Source organism: Primulina tabacum, chromosome 5, assembly GCF_025594145.1.
Source record: "Primulina tabacum isolate GXHZ01 chromosome 5, ASM2559414v2, whole genome shotgun sequence".
Lineage (NCBI taxonomy): Eukaryota > Viridiplantae > Streptophyta > Magnoliopsida > Lamiales > Gesneriaceae > Primulina > Primulina tabacum.
In genome coordinates, this window is record NC_134554.1 from 4,544,506 (window position 1) to 4,570,618 (window position 26,113).

A 26,113-nucleotide genomic window follows, 5' to 3' on the forward strand; every position below is an offset into this window, starting at 1 on the left:
TAATATATTAATAGCTAATTATTAGATAAACTCTTCTTTTGTACAGTAGCCGCACTCTAATAATCTAAATTTATTATCATTTAATTAAAATAAAAACAAATGTAAGGGACCAATTAGTAACAAGTGTGTACTTTGTTCATACGAATGAGATATGACACGAATTTATTAGTTAATTTGGATAAAGTAAGGGGACCAATCAGTAATATATTCCAGTAAATCGTAGGGTACAAGGACCACTTAAAAATTTATTGGTTTTGAATTTTAGGGCAGTGGAGTAATTTAAATTAGTTGCGCTGAAAATGGTACCTCAACTCGTATGGAAATAGACCAAATGAAACGAACCCCACCATAGCCAAGAAAAAATGTGAATTTTTTGTCGAGATTTGGCCATACACCACACGATATTGTTTGAACTCTGACAATCCTTTTTCCTCCTCTAGATAGAGAGATTGAAGCCACAAACGATTGAACTCCATATTTCAAAAAACAAACACAAATAAAAAGTTTAAAATTCTCTGATCCACACTTCACTTGCTAAAAAAAACAGCGAGGTAGAAAGCAAACATGTCGGAAATGGATTGGGATTGGACAAAGATTGCGATTTGTTTTATTTTGATGCAACGAAGGTGGGGTCACATAAATAGTGAAAAGTAATCACTTAATTAAAAATAACATATAGGTAATTATACACAAGTGAATACATTTGTGCACTGTCTCAAGACAAAATAATCATTAGAAAAGAAATCGAGTTTATAAAACCAATACTAATGAAGAAACAGAAAAAATATTATTTAACAAGTCAATGAAGTACATTACATCTTAAAATATCAATAACAAAAGTAACCAAAACACGATAATACAAATCTTTGTGGCCGAAATTCGTAGTATCAAAACAATTCTTCAATCAACCATATATGTGTGTGTTGACTTCAAATGTTTACAACATGTCACGTCAACACAGTGAAACAGCGATACTCCGTCTTTGCGAGTTTTTCAGAAAATTCTCTCTTTATTGTCTCGTATTTCGCTTTTTTCCGTGGTGCAAAAATTATTTTTCAATATATATAGACTTGTGTCGATTTTGATAGGAGTTATTGAATAAAATTTCTACAAGATAAGAAAAGCAGTATTTCGTAACGGAACGAAAAATTTTAAATATTAAAGATCAATAAAAAAAACTAAATATTTTAGAAAAACAAATCTCGGCTTGTAAAATCTTATTTTAAAAAAAAATTAAGAGAGAAATTGTGTTTTATTTTGCAAGACACGTTTCCTTTCAAATAGGATTTGTATGTAAGATCAAACCGATCTTGGGGCATTTACGATGGAGTACAATAACTCCCTCAAAAGACTGCAAAAGTGAGTAATGATTGGTACACATGTTAAATGGGCATTTACTCCGGAGAAGTACTAACCCAACGCGTAGAACATGGTGCAAGCTATCAATATTCACATGCGATACAATCATGTAATTCTCTACAAAATAGGCGTGAATTTAGATCCAATAAATCAAAACAAAACAAAAGTCATCGTACCCAACGCAGCTCCATCATGAATCAGTGTTGCATTATCTTCTTGATTTCAATAAATAGTGGGCCAATTTGTTGTGGAAACTCAACTAATTTAATCAATGGTTTGTTAAAAAGTATTGATAAGTTGATTTATAACCCCCGTCAATTTAACTTTAAAAGAGACTTGAGAATATCTAGTATTGGAGTAACTCTCTTGTGAGACGGTCTCATGAATTTTTATATGCGAGACGGGTTAATCTTACCGATGTTCACGATAAAAAATAATACTCTTAACATAAAAAGTAATATTTTTCATGGATGACCCAAATAAGATATCCGTCTCACAAAATACGACATGTGAGACCGTCTTACACAAGTTTTTGCTCTAGTATTGATCAGAAACATCTCCTTAATTTTGAGGTTCCACGATAAGAAGACCGTCAAAACAATAAAAGTTAAACATATATCATCAATAATATAATCCAAAAGCACTTAATTGATTGAGATATATAATATAACATCCCAAATGTTTATTCCACTTCATAATTTATTGAGAAGCTCATTTCATCTTCTTTAGGAACTAGCTAACATCCATGTCGGTTCAATTTATACGTCTTTAGTTAGCTATTTGATTATATATTACAACATATGTGTCATAATTTTTTCTGTCTGAAATATAAAGATTTATTTGTTTTCTCACACATATTAAGAGAATCGTTGGAAGATAAAAATTTACAAACAAACATCTTTTTTTTCTTTTTTTTTATCTTTACTCAACTCGTTCAAAAAATGTTTGCACATTTTTAAACAATTATTTAATAGGAGTATATTAGTATAAAACCATAAACAATGTTACTGAATTAGAAAATGTATTATATGTTTAGGAAAGTCAAAGAAAAGAAAAAGAAACATATATAATTGAGACAGATGAGTACATTTTATAACGTGGGAACACATAGAAATATATGTATCTTAATACGATTCATGATAATACAAGCATACAACCTGATGTCCATTGTAGTTGCATAATAGTCTCGCTATGTTATTATTTTTCAAGATTTATGTTGATTAGAAATGAGAGTGTAACTAGACGATTCATCGACGTGATTCGACTATTCGAATTAAAATGTATCCATTACCTTTGCGATTTTAAGTCGTAACTCAAATCACCGATCTTTGTTAAGAAGTGGATCCAAGAACTCAAAATTTAAAAAAAGTGGCATTTATTATTTACAAGGTCTTTGCATAGATTTATTTTATATGAATATGAATTTTTTGTAATATATATAATGCGTAGTGAGATTTGTTTTCTAATACCTAAAGTAAAAAAAAAAAAAACAAAAAAAAAAAAAACAACAACAACAACAACGTGTGGCCCATCGAATTCTTGGTAAGCATGGATTAGAATCATGCTGCCCATTATGCTCTTGTTTGTGTCTTCTACCTAATATGTAAGACTACATTATTTTTAGAAACTTTTGGGATTATTAAATTGATAATGGGAATAATATTGCTTTGAATTGGATACCGGAAGCATATTAGAAGGATTAACTTTTGCGCTTGTTCACTAATTAAAAATATAACTGTTTTTTTTCTCGTGCATATTGCATATATATAATTTATTATATTTATTTGTAAAATTACTTTAATATAATCACAAGTAATATAATACGAGACAATACGTAAAATAAAATTTAAATCAACTATGTATAGTTTTCAAATGAGAGAAATCGAAATATGTCTCTACATTTATATATCCTAGTTGACGCATTGGTCGGGATACTAAAATTTCACTAACAAATATGTTTGTCGATGATAGCAAAGGTCTATACGATTTGGATAGAATATATTGTGCTTATTTTTGTATATCTAACAAGTGGTTTTATTCATATTATTCACATGAGTATTGGTCTTGTCCATTCAGCACATAATATGTGTGTTCAGTAGATAAATCATCATAACTTATTTAATTATAATATTTAGATAAATGATTATGATTCATTACTCAGTGCATGTGTGACATAGGTAGATAAGATCCAAAGCCCGAATTGAGAGGTTGAACGATATATGGATAATTAAGTGATCATAATGACTTAACAACACAACCCAACCAAGCATCTATCACATCGATTGAAATTGACTGTTAATTAATTTTATTCCCTTTGTTGTGAGATTAGTGACTGATTTTGTAAATCCAATTAGTTGACAAGCCAATTGACTGTTGATAAAACATATACGTAATTTTGATACGTTGGCTATTAATTAATTTTATTTTCTTTGTTGTAAGATTAGTGACTAATTTTGTGAATCCAATGAATTGACAAGCCATTTAGTTTTGATAAAACATATGCATGATTTTGATATGTTGACTATTAATTGATTTTATTTTCTTCTTCCAACGAGTTGGCCAGTTGACTGCTGACATAAACATCTATCATATTCATCGTACGTATTTATATAAATAACGATGAAATGATATTAGCGTGTTTGAATGATTAATTTTTCTTAGTGATCACATTAATATTTTTAGTTGGGGAATTTGGCTTTTTTCTTTTTTATTTTTATTTTTTTCTTATGAGGCTCTCAGATTTTTTTTAAAAAAATATTTTTAAATTATTCGAGATAATTATCTAAAAATATTTATTTAATTAATCAGAAATATATTTTCTATTTTCATGAGCAGTTTTATTTTTGTTGGATAAATTATCAAATAAATAATTAATAAATTAAGACTTGATGTTTATTACAGAGGATCAAACGTATAAATTGTAAATGATTAGATCCAAAATCCGAATCCAAAGTCATTAAAGTGGGCCAATCAGAACGTCAGTGGAACAAAGTTTATGACCAAAAAAAAATGAAAACAGTAAATACCAAAAATTAATACAGAGATTGTAGTGAGAGAAACCCATCATTGTCCACCGAATAACCTTCGCGAGAATCAGAAGAACGCTACTTTTCTCTTTAGGGTTCTTTTCTTTTTCTTGTTTCTTATATGTATTGCGATGAACGATAAAGAAGCAGAGTGACGGGTTGAATTTCTTGGAAAATAAAGGAGAAAAGATTTTTTCCTGTTACTCTACGAGGAGTGGATCTCTTTAGGTACCATTATCTAGAACTTATCTTGTTGCTGATCTGTTCTTTTCCCCCCCTGCTGAAATGCTGTAGTTCTTGAACTATCCGTGTTTTGTTTTTTAGTTTTCTGTTTCCTAATGTTTTTTCTAAACCAAACACTTTCTTTGTGTACTATTTTTTTTTAAAAAAATCGAAAATATCATTTGCCGATTCTGATACTTGAACATAATGTTTCCCGATTTTATAATTTAACCGGTAATATGATACATCGTCTACAGTAATTGTTAGTTCAAAAGTGCAGTTTCACGGTTTTTTCTCCCAATCTGCTTGTGCTCACTTGGGACTTTCTATGTTTTGGTAATTTTTCTGAGGAGGACATTATATTATAATAAATATTAAAGATGCTATCTAAATTTTTGAAAAATGATTCTGGGTTTAGGAAGCACACAGACATGTAATAATATTTGTGGTTGTTCCGTGTAATTTTTTATTCAGGTTGCCAAGATTGAGATAACTGGATGCTGGGGAAGGAGTGGTGAAGGTTATAAAGAAGAAGAAATTTTTGCAGCTGTCGGAAGCTTTATTCCATGTACTGATGTGGTCCTGTGATCCTGAATTGAGTGTGGGTTTCTTCAGAGATGAACGGCTGTGATTGTCCGAGTTTAAGACTTTTTAAATATTTGTCCTAAATTCGTTGGATTCATCATCTTAGGCTGTTTAATGATATGGGTTCTTTCGGTAGATCTTGTGAAATAGTTGAGGTAAAGGATGATCCAAATTTAGTTCCGCGACATCACAGAGAGCCTAAGCCGCCAATCTTGAAAAAAGGATCAAGTAAAGGTTTGGAAGATGATATAAACAAGCTTTTTGAAGCAGTGAATCTCAGAGCATGTAAAAGTCTGGATCTTTCAGATTCATGGAGAAATGCCTCAAAGAAGCCAATGCGACCTGCTGGTTCTTATTCACCCGGAATTGGATTTTCAGAGCCCGTCTCTCTGAAACAGGCTCTAAGGGGAATGTGCATTTCTCAGGCAGCAGAGATGGCTTCCCTGAAACGATTATCGATGCCTGCATCACCTAGGATATCAGAATCTGGGAGGATCTCAAATTTCTCACTGCCTGCTGGAGGTGGATCATGCAGAACTGCAATTTCTCGGGTGCCAGAAGATGGAACCTTGCGTTCTTTTGAAACATCACCTTGTTGCGTTCAAGAATCTGTGGTGGGGTTGAATGCTGAAAGTTCCGGCCCATGTAGTAGTTTTGGTGTCAAACCAATCATAAAGAATGTTGGGAGTATTGCTACTGAATCCAATGGAGATAGTTCAAGGATGTCCCGGTTCTTGCCTAAGAATCTGCCAACTCCCAAGACCAAGTCCCCAAATCGTAGTACCAATTCTGTCCTGCCTTGGAACCTGCCATCGCCTAAGACCAAGTCCCCAAATCCAAGTACAAATACTTCTCCTCGTTTGCCTATTGCTGTAGTCATTCAGAGTACTAAATCGTCTCCTGTGCATCATAATAATATTTCACCCATTTCAAAACCTGAAGCAGAAAAATTATGTTCAAATGAAGAAAAACAAAGTGTACGGACCAATGGTCAACAAAATGTGAAAAAGCCGGATAAGAAAACTTCTGGTTCAAATAAGGTGGTCAATACCTCACGTGAGGATTCTTGCACTTCGTTGGTGGACAAAGAAGCACCCAAGCCAAGACGAAAACCGAGACACAATGTAACTCCGCCTAGTGCCGTAAAAAGTAATAAGGATGTCAAGTCAACACGAAGTGCTACTCGCGCTGTCAAGCCCATTATCATAAACAAGAATCTCGTTATAAAGAAATCAAAGAAAGTAGCGGTATCAGATGAAGCTGTTTCAAAAACATCTTCTGAAGTAGATAGTGGTTCTGGGCAATTAATCTGCGAAAGGTGTCAGTGTTCTTTAAGGGATCCATGTAAGGATTCGGAAGTGGATCCTTCGGAAACTTCTGATGCTAATGTGGTTACAACTACCCAGAACTTTGATGCAAAGAAGCCCGAAGTAATTCACAAAACTTGGGAGAATAGATGTGCACCTATCACCAAGGGGTGTAACATGACCTTGAAATCCATAGAGAAAGGAGATATCTCACAGAGCTCAAAGAGCAGTATTTGTGATTTTAGTAGTAGCACAACTAGCCTTAGTGAAGAGAGCAATCTAAGCGGATCAGCTTGCGGCAATAGACCGCACATGTCGAAGGATGTGAGGTGGGAAGCAATCAATCTCATAAGGAAACAATATGGTTTCATAGGATTGAGTCACTTTAACTTGTTGAAAAAACTTGGTTCGGGAGACATTGGTACGGTTTATCTTGCTGAACTTGTGGGGACAAATTGTCTATTCGCAATAAAGGTGATGGATAATGAGTTCTTGGTTAGGAGAAAGAAGATGCCTCGGGCCCAAACGGAGCGAGAGATACTCAGGATGCTTGATCACCCGTTTCTTCCTACACTTTATGCCCAGTTTACATCGGACAATTTATCATGTTTGGTGATGGAGTTTTGTCCTGGTGGAGATCTACACGTCCTACGACAGAAACAGCCTGGCCGGTACTTTCCTGAACAGGCAGCAAGGTATGTAATTCAAGTACTGAAAGATTTGCTAGTTATTTGAAATGCGTTGTGTTGATTTTATACTAATATTTGGATCTTACAGATTCTATGTCGCTGAAGTTCTTCTTGCTCTGGAATATCTGCACATGCTCGGTATAATTTACCGGGATCTTAAACCTGAAAACATATTGGTTCGTGAAGATGGCCACATAATGCTGTCGGATTTCGACCTTTCTCTTAGATGTTCTGTCAACCCGACTCTCGTGAAATCATCATCCTTGCTAATAGAGCCACCTAGGATCTCCGGTCCGTGCGCGGGATCCAACTGCATCGACCCTTTTTGTACCGGGCCATCATGTAAAGTATCGTGCTTTAGCCCTAGGCTTTTACCTGCCTCAGCGAAATCAAGAAAACTAAAAGCTCATGCTGCAGCACAGGCTAGACTTCTACCCCAGCTTGTTGCTGAACCAACCGAGGCACGATCCAATTCTTTCGTTGGTACACACGAATACTTAGCTCCAGAGATCATCAAAGGTGAAGGTCATGGAAGTGCGGTTGATTGGTGGACATTTGGTGTTTTTCTCTACGAACTTCTATACGGGAAAGCACCCTATAAAGGTGCTGGAAATGAAGAGACTTTAGCTAATGTGGTACTGCAGAATCTCAAATTTCCAGATACCCCAATTGTTAGTTTTCATGCCAGGGATCTCATCCGGGGTCTGTTGGTGAAAGAACCCGAGAATCGTTTGGGCACTGAAACAGGAGCTGCTGAGATCAAGCGGCATCCTTTCTTTGATGGCCTGAACTGGGCTCTTATACGCTGCGCCATTCCACCTCAAATTCCTGCGTTCTGTGATGTTGGAGATTCACATGCCCTTTCTCAAGAGAAGGGGAAATATTTTCTGGATTATAGTTCCACTGGAGAACATCTAGAGTTCGAGTTGTTCTAGTGAAAACATGTTAATCTTGACTTATCGATTCTAGTTGGTTCCTGGGAGAAAAAAATTGTAAAATCTTGATCCAGCTATGTAGTTTGTATCAAGTAAAATGTGTATGGGTAAAAATTGTTCCGGGATATTTTACGTGATCTCGGTGGTTTGATATGAGGCAAATGGACAGATGGTTGTCGATGAGGGTTTTGCTTGAACCTAAGTTATTTTTTTGTCTAATTCTAATTCAATTTATTTTATCATACATTTCATCTTTCGTATTATTAAATATAAAATCCATTTAATTGATCTACTTTAAAACATTAATATTAAGAGGAGTGATACATTTTTTTACTTTTACATCCGAAGGAACGAAATCTCCAAGGAATTGTATGAGTTCTGCATGGATCAGGGATATGCAGATCGAAACTTAATTGCAAAGTGGAAGAAGGTTTGTCCGTCTAGTTTAATTCTTTTCCTACTTTGTCTTGGAGTTTCTTCACGGCAGAGGGATAACTTTTCCATGCTTATTCATGCCTTGGACTTCCCTTTGTGCTTGAGATGGAGGGAGTTGTAAATTTACTCATGTTTCTGTTATATTTATTTTCTTCAACAATTTGAATACTTCAATTTGTTCTGGAAATCAATGGTATAGGATGGAACCTGCATTGGATTGATGCAGTTGAGCTTTTAGTCTGAACTCTTGGCATTCTTTAACCCACACATATTGTCTGATTTCTCTTCGATTACACGCTTCTCAATCGCAGCCTGGTTATGAAAGGCTTTGCTGTTTAAAGTGCATCCAACCCCGGGATCATAACTTTCAAACTACATGTGTGCACCGAGTCCCGAAGCATTCACGGGAGGAAAATGCTATAGAACGTGTTCATTGTGGCTGCGGGGGTTACGCTAGCGGAGATTAACTGAGTTCACATCGACTGCCAAAGTCCTACTGATTGTGTATCTGTGAAATGATTGGGAGTTCATATCTTGTTTTTAGGATTGTGTTCTGTTCTCTTTGTTGTGGATGCGATTTCTTGCTAAAACTTCAAAGACTCTCTGGTTGGCTTAGGTTGTATTGCTTTGTGATCAAAAGTATGCTATGCCCTGCGAGTTTTAAAACTCGCGCTGGACACTTTTTTTAATTTGTCTCTCACGTGCAATTCAAAGGCAATCCGATTTTAGGAGTCTTTAAAATTAACGTGTTGATTAAGTCATTCAAAATGTTCAATATATTAAAGAATATAAAGTATTTTTATACAAATCAAACTTAAACTGTAAATATGATTGTATATACTTCTAGATTAAAATTTTATTGTTGCAGCTACATTTATTTATTATTTTAAAATATTTTCACAATCTTTTAATGCAACAATAAGTAAAACATTTTCAAATCAAATGAAGATATTTCCTGTTAAATATTAATATTTCGAGACTATTAATAATGAGATTTTTAAATCTTACACACACACTGACATTGTGTATTTTGGTTTCCTTTTCTAATAAAATATTTTTTCCTACTATTTTTTGTGCAGATAATAAGTGAACACTTACTGATGATAAAATATAAATAAAAAATGAAGGAGACACGCAGACAGTTTTAACTGAATAGAATGTAGAACGCATGAACTGAACTTAGATCCGCCCGTTCATGTCGGATCCGACGGCTGACAAATTAAAACCCGTCTGTCCAACTTCCTCGAACTTTTCAGTGTTTTCACACACCACCCATAATAAATTAAGAATAATAGATACTTCAAATTCATCATCCATGATTTGATTATAATAATTATTATAAATAAATCAACCAATACTGTTAAGCTCCACAAAAGAAAATTGTTACTCTATGGCGGATCCCATTTCCGCACCAAAACAAAGAGTGGTCTGCGGTATCGGTGACATCCATGGATACATGGACAAGCTCCAGAACCTGTGGTCAAATCTCGAAATCGCCGTAGGCCCATCGGATTTCAACACAGCACTCATCATATTCTTGGGTGATTACTGCGACAGGGGCCCCGACACCCAGAAAGTGATCGATTTCTTGACTTCTTTGCCCACAAAATATCCCAATCAGACCCATGTCTTCCTCTGCGGCAATCATGACCTCGCATTTGCTGCATTTTTGGGGGTTCTTCCGAGCCCACCTGATGGGTCTCCATTTTCGGAGACGTGGAATGAGTATGAGATGAACGAGGAAAAAGAAGGCTGGTATAAAGGGGAAGGTTATGAAAATATGCATCTGCAAGGGCGGAGGTGGGCTGGCAGGATGGTTGGGTTCAATCATGTCAAGAAGACCGAGTACAAGGGTTCAATTTACGATGCAGGTCCCACTTTTGAGTCGTATGGGGTTCCCCATGGCTCTGCTGGTATGGATGTTTTCAAATATTTGAGCTTTCTTTGATTTGGATTTTTGGTTGAAAAAGTTATCTTTTTTGGTCTAATTTTGGAACCTGGGTAATGACTTGAGCTTCTTAAATTTTCCGTCACATGATCCAAAATTGAGTATAAATGAGATATCTACTATATTATGCAGGGAAGTTCTATCAAATTTTCATTACGAACAACTGTTATTACAACTTAAGCTCCAAGCTTTCGAACAATCATGTTGAACTTCGAGTTTGGTGAATCGAGTACATGTTGAAAAATGAAAACCGTTAGTCAATTAGGTTCATCTCACAATCCTAAAATGGATAGACGGAATTGTTTTTTCTCCTGATTCTAAAGGAGATTGTGGATGCCGATTTAGTTGGAAATGCAATTGTAATGCATTTTGTAATGAGTATATGGAAGGGTTTCTCATTAATTCGATGTAGAGATTTATCTTTTGACCACACTCGTGCGATCCTGGGTGTTATTTTAGGTTTGAGTACCATAGTTTGATCCCCAAGAATTCGAATTTAACAGATTTAATGAAGGCAGTCTCGGAGGAACACAAGAAATTTCTTGCTGATTTGGTTTGGGTCCATGAAGAGGTGAGGGAGCATCTACTCTTACCTTCCATCTTGTCTGACTTTTCCAACTAACCTTATTCAGGGCAGATCGATTTTATGTGGAGCGATGACATCTTGTAGTTCTGATGAACATCCTGTGTTTTCTTGATTTTGTAGGATAATGTCTATATCCAAACCGAACGAGGGTTGCAAAATTGTAAACTAATCGCTGTACACGCTGGCCTAGAGAAAGGTAAAAGAGTTGTAGAGCAGATAAATCATCTCAAGTCCAAAGACACGAGAATCCCCAAAGTTGAAGCTCTAAGTGGAAGAAAGAACGTCTGGAATATTCCCGAGGTAATTCCTATCTTTCCGTTACTCTAAAACAAGATATTTTTAAAACAAAACACCTATATTTTTGCATATTTTTATGTAGGAATTGACTAGAATTCCGACTATTGTGATAAGTGGTCACCATGCAAAGGTTCATATTGAAGATTTCAGATTGATAATTGATGAAGGTGGCGGCATTGAAACTAATCCTGTGGCTGCAATTGTTCTTCCTTCGAAAAATTTGGTTCGAGACTCTGATAAATTGGTAAAATAGTTTCAAATTTGTCGGGTCATTAGAATTTCTTTTTTGAGAGGCGGTCATCAGAACTTATTGCATCTTAGAATTGCAAATATGTAGCACCATACGCAATTTTTCACATTTGTACCTCATTTTTAGACGCAAATTTCTGCTTATCCAGGGCCATAAATCATAAGCTAAATGGGCCTAAATTTCTGAACATTCAGTAAAACAGAAGACGAACCAGAATTTGCCGCTCATGTTCATAAACAGATAGAATAGGACTACTTGTTTGATTCAGTTCTGAGAAAAGTCCGCCGAAGCAAAATAAATCTTAAACCAAGGGAAACAAACCTAAGGAACTTATAAACACTAAGAACTCATTTGAAATAACCAAATTAAGTTGATTTAGATGAAATCATATATGCTCCATCCAACTTCAAACCGCAAAGAAAGTGAAAAACCTCTTCCAGCACCATGCCGCAACAGCAAAAATGCAAAAGGAAAGACAACAAATACCTTCAACAACATTGCCATCGCACACGTTTCTGGTTCGGGGATTTTAACTTTTTCTTACTCTATTTGATATCTTGGTTATCTCCTACTCCAAGTCGATTGAGGAAATGGATATATTGGTTAACTCGCAATTTTTTAAATCTTACACGGTTTTATGGTTTCAAACTTCATCACAAGGGAGTTCAATAGTCAATATCAAACCTGCTGAAGCCATCGTATTCTTCAGACTCAACTGGAATGTTGGGGCACTATCAAACGCAAGGACTCCGCCTCCTGAATAGGATACTTACAGAGTGTTTACAACCTCTAAAACAAACTGATTTTTCAGTTTCGTGTATAAAATTTACACATGAAAGCTGAACAATCAGCTTCTTTTAGGGGTCGAAAATATTACCTTATAACTTAGAAAATTTTGGAAAAACAATATATGTAGAAAAATGATTAATCAGAACTAAATTTTCAATCTTTAGCATTAAAAATTATCATGATCATAAATCTGCAAATCGTGCAAGAGCAACCAAAACAGTCTAATCCAGAAAACATAAAAATGATAGCCAGATTCTTTATCAAGAGAACAATTGATTTGGTGTAAATATGGCAAAAATTAGCCTCCCCAGTCAAAACAACTGTCAATGTAATCAAATTGAAAATAACAACGCACCCAAAATAATAGAATTCTGGAAAAGATGATTTCACCTCAGAACCTGAGCTTAGCGAAAAACCAGCGATTCTTCCCAGTCTTGAACCTCTCCTCGAATCTGGACTTGATCTCCTTACAAGCGGTCACCTTCTTGCCACGCGAGACCAGCGTTTCCGAGGTGACAACGTTTTTGAGATCAACATCGAGAGTGTATCGCGTGGCCATGATGTGGTTGTAATTGACCAGCTTGAAAAACGCCTTAACGCGTGATTTCTTGGCATGTTTCTTCGCAGAATCCTTCCGGGTGACCTTGCTGGGATACTTGGCGACTCCGGCGACGAGGCAGTGGCCGTAGAGTAACGTCGTCGTAATTCTTCAGTATCGTCGCTTTGTGGCCAGCGAACCGCCCCTGCATGAGGATCACCTCCTTGTTTGGCTTCAGAAACTTCACCATTTTGCTCACCTGTGCGGTGGTTGGCCTGCTGAGGAAGCAGAAGTTCGGTAAACAGTGCGTGGTAGGGGTCAGTGTTTTTAGAACTCGAGGGCTTACCAACTACTTGGGCTTTCCATTAGAAGTTATATGGGCTTTCGATAATAGACCTAATCCTTCCCTGGGCCTTTGGCATAGGACACCCTTGAATTTATGAATACTTGAGGCCCATTAAGAAATGTCAGGTGCAGTTACTCGCTTTTCCCCACATTTTTTTTTTTATATCGAGTGCTTGTACTTTTTTTTTAACTCGATAATATTCACTATGTTTTGGATTGAATTATACGACGGTATTTATTTACTATTAATCGGAATATTCACCATAAATATGGGTTATTATTAATTTATCAACATTTAACAAAGTATATTCGGCATATTTGCGATAAATCCTATTTAGTATCTATCTTTACTTGCCCAAATAGTTTGAAAAACATGGCCCTCTGTCACATCTTGAAAAATCCCCATTTTCTCTGTGACCCAGAAAATAAGAAAGTAGGATAATTTCCCCTAAAGAATGGTAATTTCGGGGTAATAATGGTTCATACAGAACAAATTAATGTATAGAGAATTGGAAATTTTAAGTTGCTACAATCTATAGCTAGCTGGTCTAAATGAACAAGGAATGCATGTTATCCGCACGTTTACATACATTTTTAATTAATTAAATATCTACAGTTGTGATATTTTTCCGACAAAATATTGAATAAGCATAGTCATTAGTGTAAGCGTGCCAATGAAAATGAGACACGGGTTTAGAAGGTAATTATCATTCTAGAGAAATGATGATTAAGGTTTAGTGGTCCTAATAAAGTTGCTCAAACCTCTAATTATCTTTTATCTTGACTGCAACAAAATAATTCAAACTATTATTTATATATGAAGTGTAATTCCAAGTTTTTTTTTTTAGTCATCAAGATTAAAAAAAAATTAATTATAATAATGTGCAGATAAAGTAGCTAGGTCAAAGATTTTTTTTAAGAAGTACAAAGCATATATGTCTGTTCCTTGCATCCTCCATAATTAAGACCAGTTTTATATGTATTTATAATCCATTCAATCTTTTGTCAATCACTTATGTTTTTAATGTCTGATGGTACACGATTTGAATCAGGCCCGAAATTCCATGAATCGTCCGAAAGGTGAAGTTTGGTAAATTGATTATTTATGTACTAATAAATCGGATTGGGAAATGACTCTCCATCCGTAGATGCGTTGATTGCTTATTTCAACTAACCCCTTGTTGTTAATTTAATTTAATTAACGTAATTTGATCTTATACTCGAATATTATAAATATTAATATGTTTCTTATGGAATTTATTTGACCAGTTACGTTCTTATTTTTTTTGGATGAATTTAATTAAAATAATTTTTATTCGTATTTAATAAAATTCCAATGCGTTAACGTTAAGTTAAATTTGATTTAATATTCTAGAATCTTGCTAGTTTGTAATATATTTGTTATTAATTTTTCTATAAATATATCCAAAATAATAAGAGAAGGTGATAAGCTATTTGAACAAAATATAGCGAAATGAGCTTGAAATCGAATATTGAACTTGTAAAAAACCTAAGGTTGTGATTGGAAGGAATTATTTGATTTAGAATGGAATTGATTTGAGTAGGGATTTGAATAGTAAATATGACATTACACTTATTTTGGGTGGGTATCAAATCTATCATAATCATCAATGCATTTACATAAGTTAAAAGGTGTGGTAAATTTAAGATATATGATCAAATATAAATTCATCCAAGCAATCAAAACGGATTTGAAATCTATGGTTTCAAATCCCTCCATCCAATCACGGCCTAATTGAATTCAAATATTTTCAATTTGCCATTGAGTACGAATTAGCTCAATTTGAATAATTTGAGCTCGAACTCTCCAACAAAAATCTATATTGGATTTTCAAGTTAAAAATATCGTCTTCCCACTGTGTATATATTTATGAACAAGTACTTACGCCGTTTCCTCGCGCTTTAGTTCAAGTTAATGAACTAAAACAGTTAGGCTAATTATAGATGCATGCAGGTTCATTATTTTGATTATAATATTAATGCTTCAAGCCTAGAACCTGACAGTAAGGGCTCTTCATATATACTTTATTTTTTTTTTTGATTTTTTTTTAATAAAAAAACTAGACATTTAATCGGTGCTATATGAGCAAGTTGACATTTTAAATCCATATCTCGTTTAATGTTTAACTTTTTAAGACACGAGTACTGTAAAAACCATTCCGGTTTGTTAAGGCAAGTATTAGGTGTAACTAATATATCTTGGTAAATTTCTTGAAAACAAATTAAACAGGGATCATTAAATCCTTTAATTACAAGCAAACATACACACTGCAACTAGCATGATTTCATCCTTAATATATTTATTCTACAGCAGACCAAAATTCTTATTCTTGAAGTAAAATGCGACTTCGATTTGAAAAACGCGAACGGAAGTCCGGGTTTAATTATTTAAGGATAGTTCCAGAGGTTATCATCTTGTGTATTTTTATCTGCATCGAAACAAAGGGGTGGAGGACTCATCAGCATTCCCTGAGCCATATTTAACAGGACAAATATTGGGCAAAGATCAAATCCTCGTCAACAAATTCATTCACAGGAGGTGGTGTTTGGAATGTGTTCCTGTCGCTGCTAATAGCATCCACTCAGAGCCGTACCTATTGCGAGGCGAGAGAGGCTATCGGCTCAGGGCCTGACCATCACAGGGGCCCAAAAAAATCTCATGTTGATGAGCTCTGCACCTAAATAGTATGTGCATTGGACATTTAAAAAAAATTGGACATTGACCCATTGAAAAACATGATTAAATATGATGATTGTGTTCATTGATGATTTAATCAAATTATGTAGAGCCCAAACAATAAAACTACACGGCTCATTAATTAAATTTTTAAAAATTTTGTATGCATAAAATGGTAATGTTTGTCCAATATATTTATTTTTTTATCTTGTGTCAATTCGTGTGTTAAACTTTTATATTTTACTTGTCGATTATTTGACCTCTTTTCTTAAATTTATGTAGTTGGACACATTTCAAAAAATAAAACACAAAAAATTATGATACTTACCTATTTTACATATCTTTATTTTTATTTTCTTGAATAAAATATTATATTTATTATTTAAAATAAATCATATATTTTTACAATATTGGTTCATTATATTTATCATTTTGTATTTGGATAGTTTATATTGATAAATTTCAATTTTAGCAACATATCTTACAATTTTTGCCAATTTCAATCTTTTTTCAATATAATTATTCATATGACACTGCATTACGTTAGAGTCATGTTGATGTTATGGCGCACGAAAAAAAAAATCGCAAAAAGATAAATATATAGCTCGTAAATTATATTTTCCTTATATCTATTATTTGGTTATATATTTTTAATTTGCAAACTGAGCTTTACGGTTATTTATCACAATAAGATTTTTTTTTTAACATATCGTCTCAAGCCGTACGGCTCTGCATCCACTGCTGCAGCCACAGCCGCCGCCGAAGCCACATCATAGGCCACAGCCGCCATTTCAGCGGTGGCGAATGTCCCAAGCCATATTCTGTTTGGCGTTCTTGGCTCCCGGATTTCGGAAACCCATTTTCCGCTGCTCTTTCTACGTCTCACCCCGCGGAATGTTTTGCTGCCGGAAAAGATGTTCGCTTCTCCTTCAGATGTTGGCGATATGCTGCTGCCGCCTCCTTCACTTGATCGTGGGTACATTGTAGCAGTATATATATATATGTATAAATCCAATAATTATATGTATAATTGGTATTATTTTTGCATTTGCATGAAGCAGTGGACATCTAAAGATTAGGGCATCCATCCATTTATACACAGAAATCTTTGTTTCAGAGCTCAGCTTTGAAGTGCCAACCAGTTAATGAATGGTAAGATTTGAAAATTGTGGTGCATGCCAGTTGTGGTGTTGGATTTCTGGGTTGGATAGCGTGTTCATTCTTGAATTAACCCATATATATATTTATTTTAGGGTAAAAGAAGTGGTGATCGAAAATTGATAGAACAAAGTTTAATGATTTGATTTGAATGACATGGAAACTTTCTATTTTATTTATTTGATTTTGCTGGAATCGGACAATGATGTGGATGGATTACACGGATAGCTAGGACTTCATGCATATATATACAAAAGAAATTATAGTATATGGATGTTTAATAAGTTTAAGTACATTTATTGTTGATATCGTTATATAAAATATTACATTAACAACAATTAAAAAATAACATTTGATCAATTTTTAACGTTTATACCGTTTAAATATTAAACCAATTTATATTTAGGGTTATGATCTTGGAAGTGAAGAACGAATTTTTGGTGGATGGAATTATAATGAGGCCGTTTCTCCCCAATTTCCTTTCCATCACTTCTTTCGCAAAAGGAAAAGATATTGAGGAAATGTATTTTTAAATAGAATATATTAAATAGACTAGGGAAAATTATATTTTTGGTCTGTAATGTGCATTTTATCACTTTTGAACTTGTAACAATGAATTTTCACTTGTAGCCATGTAATTTGAATTTTTTTTTTCATTTTTGGTCATTTTAATGATAAATTTTCATTTTCAGTCATGTAATTATTTGTATTTCATTTTCTATTTTTAGTCATGTTAAACGTGAATTTGCGTAACTTGCATGTTTTTTTTTCTCATTTTTGGTCTGTTTTTAACGAGAATCCATCGGGCTACTCCCAAGTGATATTCTTAAAAAATTATGAAATGCATGTGTGTTTTCTTCCAAGTAATATTTCCAAAAAAATAAGCATCCACGTATACCAAAAAAAAATATCAGATTTTTTTTAAAAAAACTTTAGAATTAAAAATTATTATTAACATGACAAAAAATGAATTAAATACATATAACTTACAGGACTAAAAACGCAAACCGTTACGAGGATAAAAAACCAAAAAAATTAAATAACCGAAAATATAATCATCCCTAAAAACTATCATTAATTTCAATAGACAGTCAAGATGATTTTCTATCTACTTCTAACTAATAAATTTTTTTTCAATATTAGATAATTTACATTCAAGCTCTTGAAATTCCATTTTTCACATACAAAATATTCCAGATGTCGCATATCTTCCAAAGAATTGCTTACACATAAAAAAATAAGAGTTCATTCATCTCCATCCGGAAAATGAATATCATGGTAGGTAATGATGGATCTGATTTGATCCAACCAGAATTAATCGTTTTAAAGTGATTTTCTATATAATATCTGGTACCTTAATGAACAAGAACCATATAAAATCATTGGAGTTCAACTAAATTGCCTTAAGATGTATAGCAAGAAATGGTGGGAGACAATTTCGAAATATATACGAGCATTTAATTTTATCATGTAAAATTTGAGTCTCTTGCTCTATCAGATCAAATATCTTTCCAATTTTGCCCAAAATTAGATTGCAAATCAAGATTTTGTTCTTTCGACTTATTTGTAATTTCGCCATATTTTATCAATTTATTTCCATATCTTCTAAACTAAATCCTACATATTTGATTAATAGATTTGGATTAATTTACTCATCATTTTAAGTATAGAATGTCATAACTAAACCAAGCACTTGCAAATCTTCTTGTTATAAAAATTCATAACCAGATCAATTATAATTGGAAAGACTAAAAAAAATATTATACATAAAGAAACACAAAATGTTTATATCTTATATTATACACACAACATTGTGTCACGACGTTACTCTAAATTATTGTACAACAAACTAATAAATACTTGAAAATATGAAGGATCACAATTAACGTTTTATCCTTACTAAAAATGATTACGTTATTTCTAAAGTTTTCCTTCCTTTTCTTTATTTTTTTCCTTATAAGTCATGATTAATCTATGTATCCTCGACATCAATTTGTTAATATATATGTAATTGGCAATTCAACTTGCGGTTTCACAGTCAATTCATGCGAGACGTTCAGCATGTTGAAATGGATTAGGTTAAGGAAAATAGGGCAGAAGAAATCAAAAGATGAGCCAACCAAGTAAGGAAATATAGAAAGTCGAGAGAAGAACCTGGGGGACAGGGTTTATACATACATACATACATACATACATACATATATATATATATATATATATATATGATTTTAGTTTGTCAAAAGCTAAAAGAAAAATAAAATAAAGGAAATATAAAACTTTGCCCCTCACTTGCCAACTAAACATATACAAGTCTATTTCTTGGAAATGTGAATCTGATTACCCTTGCCTTTGTTAACTTGGCTCCACTCGATCGATTTATCAGTAAATTAAGTGCAAATTCATGGCAATGACCACAGTCTGCTAAATCTATGATCAAAAGTTTTTTTTATTACGAAATGCATCTTAGACTGTTGCGTGTATATCCGCAGTTGGGTAGGAAAAAGAATAGGAATAGGAATCAGTATTCGTTTTAAAAACAATTTACAAATTGGTATGTGACAATGATTTCTTATTTGCTAAATTCGTCGGCTTTGATACCCACAAAGGGAACACGGTTTCAAAAGCAAATTACATGGGCCCATTTTCAATTTTAATTTTTTTTTTGGTTTGTTTTTATTTTTCACAATCAAGAAGACAATGAAAATGAATTATTCGTAAAACAAATATCGGCCAAATTTTTTTTCCCATGGCAGCTTCAATTTTTTATTTTAAAATTTTCAATCAATTAAAAATAATACATATTATTAATAAAATATTTAAATGGTTATTATAAATATTAGTTTTATGATAGTATATAAATAGAGATTATAAATAAAAATAGTAAATAAAAAAAGTAGAATTTTGTGTGAATTTATGGAATCCAACAAAAAGTTGATTTTATGTTTATGGTTGTGTGAGGATGTTTATAAAAATCGTAAGTTTTTAGTTTTTGATGTGACGATGATATAGAACAATAAGTCTCGTAATAAAGTTAAAGTTTATAGGTTTAGAATCTCGGTTACACCATAGCGGAAAAATATTAATAATAATTCTCAATCTCCCTATTTGACACTTGTTTCGTAGTTGTTGGAATTTTGATGCTTAATGAATGAAAATTAAGCAAATAAATCAATGTGTTTGATTGGAAAAATTCGAAACGAAGAATGGAGCTTAATGAACGAATATTAAGTTCGGTGGTTCTGAATTAAACCCGAAACAAGTTCTTCGAATGTTGAAAGAACTTCAAACGAGTAGTCGCAACATGTAATGGACGGAAACGAAAAATAAAAATAAAAATAATTTGTTCGGTGAACAGTGATGAACAGTGCCCGTCGCACGGCTGCGCACGGATCTGCGCGCAGCCGCGCGGCCGTGCGCGGTTCTGCGCGCGGGCGTCTGGACGCGCCCCTTCGCGTTTTTTCGTGTCTCTTTGAGTTTTTCTGATGTTTTTTCATTCCCTTGGCATTTTTTGATGATTGTGGTCAGTTACATTGGTCAAGGGACATCCATATGAATGAAAGATTATGTCTTTTCACATAAAAAACATTAAATGTTTGATTTATTGAAAAACAAAAATACATACACAACATAACATATCATTTTGCATATTGTCTTCTTCTTTCTTCAACAAGAGAGAGTTTTTTCATTTTCTTTGTGATAGAACTTGAATATTTGAGTGCTCATTATTCAAGTGTTGTAGTTGTATATTGGGAGAAGATTGCCACAACATCTAGCACATTGTGAGGGGCAAATTCTTCTTAAGGAGAAAGTGTTCAACACTTGACTCCACAAAGCCATTCATTTAATTTCTTCTTGCTTCTCCTCGTATTTGAATAAAACAAACAACAGTAGTAATACCGGCAATCTGTTTGATTCAAAGTTATCACGGTGGTCATTGGGTGACAACTTGGATTAAAGTTCTTAAACGCTTTCATAAAGGAATTTTTTTTTTTATTTTTTTATGGAGACAACCTCAGAGCACAATCATCGACGCAATAAAAAAAAATGATAACTGTAATTACTTACTTTTATTAATTACTTATGCTTGTTGAACACAAAATTAAACGGGTGGCCCTTTTTTTAAAAAAAAATAATAATAACAATATTTATATCAGAAATATCTGCTAATGAAGTGGAAAAAAATATTTCTAATTGAAAATCCTTTACAAAAGCATGTAAAGAGGAGTTATTTTTTTTCCCTGTAATTCAATAATCTTCTTTAATGAGGGGCACATTTAATATTGAATAAATATAATTAAATTTAACGTCAGTTGCAATAAAAAGGATATTAAAAAAAAGCAGCGTAGCCCCAAATTTGTAACTCGTTTGTCCGGCCAGCAATCATATCTTATAAGCTCCAATAACACCATTATTCATGTTAATTAACTTCATATTAATTAAATTTTTTGGATTAAAATATTAATTTTAGTGAGAAATGTCCTTTTTTCTATTTAAACTACATGGGCAAAATACAAAAAAAAATGAGCTTTTCAACTTTAAGTCTATTTTTCTATTTGAAATACTCAAACTAAATACAAGTTTGACCAAAATCTTAATATAAAAAATTAATAGAAAGGTCCACCTGGGCTATAACCCGGGTGGACCGGACCATAAGGTGGCTTCTCCTTGATTATAATTGACACAAAAAAAATCCACATAATCCATAATAATTTTTTAATACAAAAAATTAGGTAAATTTGTTAGGGAGAACAACATTTTAGGTCAATATAGTTGCAAATTTTTAATTTTTAGTCATTTTATTAGTAAATTCACGATTTTATTATGCTATTTTAGGTCAATATAGTTGCAAATTTTTAATTTTTAGTCATTTTATTAGTAAATTCACGATTTTATTCGTGATATGCCAACACATGCACGTTTTATTTTCCTTTTTAGTTCACTATCTTGCACCTTTTTTTCAATTTTAGTAATTTTTTCTCGAAACGCTGACGTGGCATCGAACGTTATACACCAGCATCCGGCGTCATGTGTACATTTTTGTGTCATATTAATATTTTTTAGTCATCATTTAAGTGATAAATGTCTAAAATTGAAAAAAAAAATTATAAATTAGTGTTTTTTTAAGGAAAAATTAGTGTATTCAAGACTGAATTGACTGATAATATGAAAAAAGAAAAAAATAAAAAAAAATCATGATACCAAAAATATCATTATCTCGATCAATTAACTAGCATAAAAGAGAAGCCTGATTAAGTTTGGGTAGCGCCATGCGATATCGGTAGCATTAAAGAGTCGCGCGTGGGCTGATCGTGTCATAAATTAGAAGAGACCAGTCTAGCCGGTCTCAGCCCCACGTGTGTATTTGATCACAATTTACTAATTGCTCACTCCATAATTTTCTTTATTATTAAAATATTATTAATGGTGCATCGCTCAAAATCTTTAAAACATGCAACAAATTAATGTCATGATTTGAATGTGTTGCATTGAGAACAGGGCCGATCCTAACAATATTTGGGCCTGAGTCTAACTTTAAAAAAGAGGCCTCTGAATCATAATGTGTGTTCATATTTTTTTTAGTTCCATAACAATTTTTCAAATTAAATCAATACGTTAAAGACAATATAAAAAATAAATGAATAAAAATATCAAACATGTCCAAAATGATCACTAACAAACAACACGCCTAACAGTTTTAGAGCTAAAAATACTAATCAAGTATGTATAATCAAGTTGTTCAATAATTTTTTTCTCAATCGATAACATAGTCAATCCATTCAATCTTTCTTGTGACATGGTTGATCGGAGAAAAGTTTTGATGAGCTTTAACTTTGAGAAACTTCGCTCTGCACTTGCCACTGTGTCCGGGACAGTCAACAAGGTTTTATAAGCAATATGAGCATTTGGGAAACACCCATCCATTTTGTTCAAGTAATTCACTACATCAATGGCCGATTTTGCTTCTCTTGGTAAAGAGCACCTCAAGAATGTCAACTCCGAAAATAGATCATCCCCATTAATATCAGAACAACCTTTATGAGTCAAAGAATTTTCAAGATTCGTGCAAGACCTCAACAAGGTTTCATCGTCTGCACGTTGTAACCTCTCTAGATTGAACAAAAAACCAAATGTTTCTTCATATTTTTGAAATTGTTCAAATCGAGCTTTCATAGAAGAACGAGCTTGATCGATTATAAAGAGAAAGTAGTTAATTCGAAAAGATTCTGCAGCTGACTGTATCAGTTCTTCACTGTTACTTTCACCAAATTGTTTCTTTCTTCGAATAACACGTTTCTCTCGAAATACAGCTTCAATGCCCATCTCACATGCCATTTCTTTGGCTTCAACCATGGCCTTATCATAACCATCTTCTCTAAATTCTTCAAGAAATAAAACAATTCCTTGTAAAAGTTTGATAGCAACATCAATATCCATATTTTCAGATTGAAGAAATTTGCTCACAGTGTTGATAGCATGCAACAACTTGTACCAAATTACCACACCAAGCAAGAATTCAAAATTCTCAAGTTCATATAACGCTAAGGACTCTGCTTCACTCTCCGTTTTGGGATCTTCACTATCATTTGCCAAGTCATACAAAAATCTCATCAAAAATTTGCTATTAAATTTCCCAAACACACAGTTACCACAAGTTCGATTCTTCCAAGAACTTAACTCGAAATAAAGAAAGATACCCAAAAGAGAATATGATTGCGCGAAATAAATCATAAAACTACAAACCTAAATCCAATATATCAACAGAAATCAAATTATTCAAGTAGCAAGATTCAGGGGAGAAAGCATTATAATACAAATTGTCAAATTATTACTGTACATAACATTAATACACTTACAAGGGTTAGCAACTGATGCTTGAGTCGAAGAAGATGGAGAAGACGAAGGAATAGAAGAGTGGAGCGGTGAAAAGGAATTTTATAAGCTTTTATTTGATACTTTATTGATTTTTTATATTTTAATATTTATAAATTAAAAAAAACAATTTTTTTATATATAATAAATTTTTTTTAAAATTTTTGGGCCCAAAAAAAAATGGACCTGAGTCATTGGACTCATAATAAGCACGGCCCTGATTGAGAAACGGTTGCTATCTAATATATCACCATAATAATTGCCCTTTCATGATGTTAATACGATCTAGTATTTTATTGCGGTTTTTGTATTGTTGCGATAATGCGAGGCTAAAATTTTGTTTTAACGTGGGATCAAAATCACGTCTCTTTTCTATTATTAAAAGTTTATGTTACTTCATCAATAGTAATTAATGTCGGCTTCGTTTTGTTGCGATGGAAGATTATAATTATTGATAGTTGTACAATTCAAGTTTTTACCACCTGATACCTCGTGGATGGGTCTAGACCAAATGGTATACAGACACATCCTTAGCTCAAATGGAAGACAGACTCATCAATGGCCCAACTATCCTTCTATAAATACCAGGTTTGAGCATATGATATGACATTTCACTATATTGTTTTCAGCAGCATTCTTAGCTGCTCCCCTCATATATCCTCACTTTCTGACTTGAGCGTCAGAAAGGCTACGCCGGGACACCCTCCCAGCCCCATTCTAACGATCTTATTCGTGATTTCAGGCTCAGGACAATTTCGAAACCTACGTCTGGACTAGTGACACTTGCTGGAAACGAACTCTAAATTTTACGTGAGTATCACCACCATATTTTGATTGAATATACTATTTTTTTAAAGAGACTATACTATATTTTGTATTAAAATACATATACTTTTTTTAAGAATATATTTTTAAATTTTCAAAATATATAATTGACGATGTGTAGTTATATTTCCTTCAACTACAAGCCATCAGAATTTCAGATCTCATTTGTTAAATTTACACTGAGTTGCCCTCTCACGTGCATTGGCACTCACGCTCGACTCCACTGATTATTTTAGCTTGAAAATGTTTATTTTTGTGAACCAGATTGAGATTTAATTTGTATTTTCATTGCCATTTACTATTCCTTCTTAAATTCAGAGACAACCAAAGTTGAGCGCACTGCTACCTTTTAAATTTATACACACAACGAACCTGGTTTTAAAGGCGAGGGGGGGTGTCTAGGTCGTTCGGTATCTCACTAAACAAATTTAGGTTTTTAATTTATTCTAAAGATGTGATTTTTTTTATCCATTACTTTACTTCTTTAATCACAAATTCTTAACATCATCTTAAAATATAGCGGATTTCAAATTTATTATATATTAACTCAAACATTGTAAATAAAAATTGGGATGGACTTGTTTGAAATCCATATCTCAAATCACAAGTCAAGTTAAATCATTAACTCGTCATCAATCGGAAGAGAATTTAATTAAATTATTTAAAGTTTTAAAATCTATTTTTTTAATTACCACCGTTGATTTTAAATTAAAATCCCATAATTATCCGACCCACCAAGACTGATCAATACCATATCTCTTCAACGGTCAACGGCACCATGAACTGATTACAAGGCAAGTTGAGTCGTATTTAATATTGGTAGGCTATATTTGGTAGCCATGGTAAGAGAATTATTATTAAATAATCATTCTCTTATCTCGCATTTGGTTCGTTTTTTATTAATCTACAGGCCCTTGATTATGATTGAAAGCCCACACTATTCATGTTATTTGTGTGATTAAATATCCCTTCTCAAAGGGTGTGATAATCAATATTTTTTGAATAGTAATCATGATAAGATTGTATATTGATCATAATACCTTTGAATTGTTTTCTTCAATATAATATAAAAATTAAAATTAGTGAAAATTTAATAATTAAAATAATATTTAAATTTTTATTATATTTTTTTATAAATTAATTTCATATATTTTTAATATTTTCAATCATTTTAAAGAAAATAAATTGTAATGCAAATCTATCTTAAATTAAATTTTTATAAATTTATAATCTTGTTAATTAATTTTTTTA

The 26,113-nt window shown here is 33.0% G+C and overlaps 3 protein-coding genes and 2 pseudogenes across 3 annotated transcripts; 2 read left to right on the forward strand and 3 right to left on the reverse strand.

Annotated features, from left to right (window-relative positions):
- The first annotated feature begins 4,376 nt into the window (after positions 1-4,376).
- LOC142545720 (serine/threonine-protein kinase KIPK1-like) lies at positions 4,377-8,304 on the forward strand. The gene is made up of 3 exons (XM_075653072.1): positions 4,377-4,613; positions 5,082-7,194; positions 7,277-8,304. Exons 2-3 carry the CDS (start codon positions 5,312-5,314, stop codon positions 8,121-8,123), a joined length of 2,730 nt encoding a protein of 909 aa, XP_075509187.1. The 5' UTR covers positions 4,377-4,613; positions 5,082-5,311; the 3' UTR covers positions 8,124-8,304.
- Positions 8,305-9,875: 1,571 nt separating this feature from the next.
- Positions 9,876-11,768, forward strand: LOC142545721 (tyrosine-protein phosphatase RLPH2-like). Its single transcript, XM_075653073.1, has 4 exons — positions 9,876-10,471; positions 11,010-11,077; positions 11,213-11,392; positions 11,472-11,768. Exons 1-4 carry the CDS (start codon positions 9,949-9,951, stop codon positions 11,640-11,642), a joined length of 942 nt encoding a protein of 313 aa, XP_075509188.1. The 5' UTR covers positions 9,876-9,948; the 3' UTR covers positions 11,643-11,768.
- A 79-nt stretch (positions 11,769-11,847) lies between these two features.
- Positions 11,848-13,460, reverse strand: LOC142545723 (large ribosomal subunit protein eL27y-like; annotated as a pseudogene).
- A 2,044-nt stretch (positions 13,461-15,504) lies between these two features.
- On the reverse strand, positions 15,505-17,476 carry LOC142547391 (ethylene-responsive transcription factor ERF024-like; annotated as a pseudogene).
- A 5,361-nt stretch (positions 17,477-22,837) lies between these two features.
- LOC142547393 (uncharacterized) lies at positions 22,838-23,776 on the reverse strand. The gene has a single exon (XM_075655664.1). It carries the CDS (start codon positions 23,774-23,776, stop codon positions 22,838-22,840), a length of 939 nt encoding a protein of 312 aa, XP_075511779.1.
- Between the last annotated feature and the right edge of the window lie 2,337 nt (positions 23,777-26,113).

Excerpts from the sequence above, each read along its gene's own strand:
- LOC142545721 (XM_075653073.1), top strand. The coding sequence starts at position 9,949 with ATGGCGGATCCCATTTCCGCACCAAAACAAAGAGTGGTCTGCGGTATC. Across the intron at positions 10,472-11,009 it reads GGTTCCCCATGGCTCTGCTG|ATTTAATGAAGGCAGTCTCG; the intron begins GTATGGATGTTT and ends CGAATTTAACAG. Across the intron at positions 11,078-11,212 it reads TGGTTTGGGTCCATGAAGAG|GATAATGTCTATATCCAAAC; the intron begins GTGAGGGAGCAT and ends TTGATTTTGTAG.
- LOC142545720 (XM_075653072.1), top strand. The coding sequence starts at position 5,312 with ATGGGTTCTTTCGGTAGATCTTGTGAAATAGTTGAGGTAAAGGATGAT. Across the intron at positions 7,195-7,276 it reads TTTCCTGAACAGGCAGCAAG|ATTCTATGTCGCTGAAGTTC; the intron begins GTATGTAATTCA and ends TGGATCTTACAG.
- LOC142547393 (XM_075655664.1), bottom strand. The coding sequence starts at position 23,776 with ATGAGATTTTTGTATGACTTGGCAAATGATAGTGAAGATCCCAAAACG.